At 35.9% G+C, this 3,076-nt stretch overlaps 1 protein-coding gene across 2 annotated transcripts; it reads left to right on the top strand.

Moving 5' to 3' along the window:
- Positions 1 to 305: 305 nt before the first annotated feature.
- On the top strand, positions 306 to 1,611 carry LOC119544454 (cysteine and histidine-rich domain-containing protein 1). 2 transcript variants are annotated; one of them, XM_037849962.1, is made up of 2 exons: positions 347 to 449; positions 500 to 1,611. In XM_037849962.1, exons 1-2 carry the CDS (start codon positions 447 to 449, stop codon positions 1,382 to 1,384), a joined length of 888 nt encoding a protein of 295 aa, XP_037705890.1. In that variant the 5' UTR covers positions 347 to 446; the 3' UTR covers positions 1,385 to 1,611. The 2 variants fall into 2 exon arrangements, with proteins under 2 accessions (XP_037705889.1, XP_037705890.1); XM_037849961.1 differs by having other exon boundaries at positions 306 to 1,611.
- Positions 1,612 to 3,076: the final 1,465 nt, after the last annotated feature.

Below are 3,076 nucleotides of genomic sequence, written 5' to 3'. Positions count from 1 at the left end.
ACAATGTTCTCCTTGTAGCCCTAATAAAACCATGCTTGGCACAGTTATCAAGTCCCCTCCTTGTCCACACGGTAGTGCATCTGTTCTCTTGCTTGCTTTTCCCTGCTTCTTCAGATTCTGCAGCGGATTTTTTTCCTAATTGATTGTCTGGAACCTCCCAACTTGTCTTGAACTCTGGTGTGCTCTCTGGGTGTTTCCATATTTCCCTGAACTTCTGGCCAGCATATTTTCCTGAGGCTCTCTCTCTTCATATATGCCCTGTCCTGTGCTTTATTGTGATATCAAAATCTAGTTTGAGAGACTCGTGTTTGCGGCAGGGGAGTTGTAAACGCATCCTCCTGTGGTTCCTGGTGTTTGGGCCTTAACTATAACGGTGGGGAAAGACATGGCCCTGTTGTGCTACAACCGGGGCTGCGGCCAGCGCTTCGATCCCGAGAACAATTCCGATGATGCTTGCACATACCACCCAGGTGTTCCAGTCTTTCATGATGCATTAAAGGGTTGGTCTTGCTGTAAGAGAAGAACAACTGATTTTTCTGATTTCTTAAGCATTGTAGGCTGTACAAAGGGTAGGCATAATAGTGAGAAGCCACCTGAGCCAGTCAAGCCTGAAGTCAAGACTACTGAGAAGAAGGAACTATCTGAATTGAAACCCAAATTTCAGGAGTACATCATTCAGGCTCCTAAACCAGTAGAAGCAATTAAAAGGCCAAGCCCAGATGAACCAATGACAAATTTGGAATTAAAAGTATCTGCCTCCCTAAAACAAGCACTTGATAAACTTAAACTATCTTCGGGGAATGAAGAAGATAAAAAGGAGGACCACAGTGATGAAATTAAGATTGGGACCTCGTGTAAAAGTGGAGGGTGTTCAAAGACATACCAGGGTCTGCAGAGTCTAGAAGAAATCTGTGTGTATCATTCTGGAGTACCTATCTTCCATGAAGGGATGAAATACTGGAGCTGTTGTAGAAGAAAAACTTCTGATTTTAATACTTTTTTAGCCCAAGAGGGTTGTACTACAGGGAAACACATGTGGACTAAAAAGGATGCTGGGGAAAAAGTTGTTTCATGTAGACATGATTGGCATCAGACTGGGGGTGAAATCACCATTTCAATATATGCTAAAAATTCACTTCCAGAACTTAGTCAAGTAGAAGCAAATAGTACATTGTTAAATGTGCACATTGTATTTGAAGGAGAGAAAGAATTTCATCAAAATGTGAAGTTATGGGGTGTGATTGATGTAAAACGAAGTTATGTGTCTATGACTGCAACCAAAATTGAGATCACCATGAGAAAAGCTGAACCCATGCAGTTGGCAAGCCTTGAACTGCCTGCAACTAAAAAGCAGGAAAAGCAAAAGGAAGATACAACAGCTTGATTGGAGAAAGGAAAAACCACTGCCTGTATCAGCATTCTTAATAATGTGTGATGAATTGGTGGCTTGCTGCTATAAATTTTTGTTTTGTTATTGTTGAAGTCTGGCATTTCAGGGTCAACAGTAGGATTTTAAAAACCAAAGTCATTTTATATATTTGTGTCTCCCATATTCCTTTTGAGTTCCATAAGACTGATTGTTCATTTCTCCTCACTAATGGAACCGTAGTTACGTTCTCTAGTTGAAGAAGTTGGAAATCAGTTCATAAACAGAGTTGTAGTACTTCTTAGTATATTTATATTGAACAGAAGAATATTAAGGAACTTTTTCTTTTTTCGTATTTTTCTCTTATCCCATATTTTGTAAAGCAAAGTGGAATGTCAAATTTTAATCATTTTTTCATGTATTTTTATTCCTGTAGTACTTGAAAATCTTTAAGGAGGAGATAAAGCTCTGCATTTTTGTTTTTCTATTTGGGATGGTTACTTTTTTCTAGAAGGTAATGTAGCAAGCAAGGAGGAACATGTGCATCATTAACAAATTAGAATTCAGTTACAGTTAATTGAATTAAAATATTATTTCAGTGTCCATAGTACTTGCCAAGCAGTATGAGGTAATTGTATAGGAGGCATTATAAATAAGACTATTGAGATATCAATTTGGTTGAAATTCACCATCCTATAAGACTAAGCAATAATGTTAAGTATCGTTTTGCTGATTATTTGAAGGTCCTCTGTATAGTGTTATGACTAAATTCTACCTGATTTACAGCCTAATACTCATTTAAAGCCTTTAATTAGTTACATAGCAAAAGAAATTTTATCTGGCCTCATTGATGAAAAACTGTATATATAGAACTGTGGATTCTTAAAGGCTTGTAAAAATACATTAGGGTATGAGAAGATGTAAATGCTTTGCTTTCCGACAACAGTCTCATATATTAAATATAAAATAGCTTAATTCTTTTTAGACTTTCATGAAGTGCTTGACAATTCTTTGTGATATAATGTTGATTATATATTGTACTTTGTTTTAATGTAGGTATCACAGAATTAGATTGTTTATGCTCTTCGGGCCCATTAAAAGGGTAGGTTGCTTTGTGCCAGAGTGCACAGCTCAAGAAAAAAATTAAAATTAAAAAATATTATGAAAGAAAAATCTCTGGTAAAACATAGTTTGGGTATGAATTATGCTTATATAGATTAAAATGATTATTCTCCCAGACCCTAGAGTGTTTTTCTTTTCTTGTAATTAATTAAACTCTCAGAAAATCTTACAGAAGTATAGTTTTATTTAATGGATTAAAACATGTATTTCATTCTACTACCCTTAGTAGATTACTGTTGGTTGTAGTTAGGTAGGTAACGAACGGTTTAGCTCTGTTACAAAGAAAGACTCAAAAAGTCCTACCAGGCTTTTAGGACATTGAAATCCCATGGCAAGAAATTTGGGGCAGTAAAAATTGTAACCAAGTAGAGTACCTAAGTATCCAGTAATTAGAGTCGTATTTAGATTTTTTGAAAGTTACCTTTCATGATTTATAAACCTGGGTTCATTTAGAGGCATGAAATCTTTATTGTTTGGGTGTTAAGACGTTGGAACTTGATTTCATTCAAAGTAATAATTACTATACCTTTTTAAATACTGCCTTCCTGATACTTTTCCCCTAAATATAATATCTTATTTCGTTATGTG

This window comes from Choloepus didactylus, chromosome 9 (assembly GCF_015220235.1).
Source record: "Choloepus didactylus isolate mChoDid1 chromosome 9, mChoDid1.pri, whole genome shotgun sequence".
Lineage (NCBI taxonomy): Eukaryota > Metazoa > Chordata > Mammalia > Pilosa > Megalonychidae > Choloepus > Choloepus didactylus.
This window is presented reverse-complemented; position numbering and strand designations above follow the sequence as displayed.

Coding starts and splice junctions, on each gene's coding strand:
- LOC119544454 (XM_037849961.1), top strand. CDS start 386: ATGGCCCTGTTGTGCTACAACCGGGGCTGCGGCCAGCGCTTCGATCCC.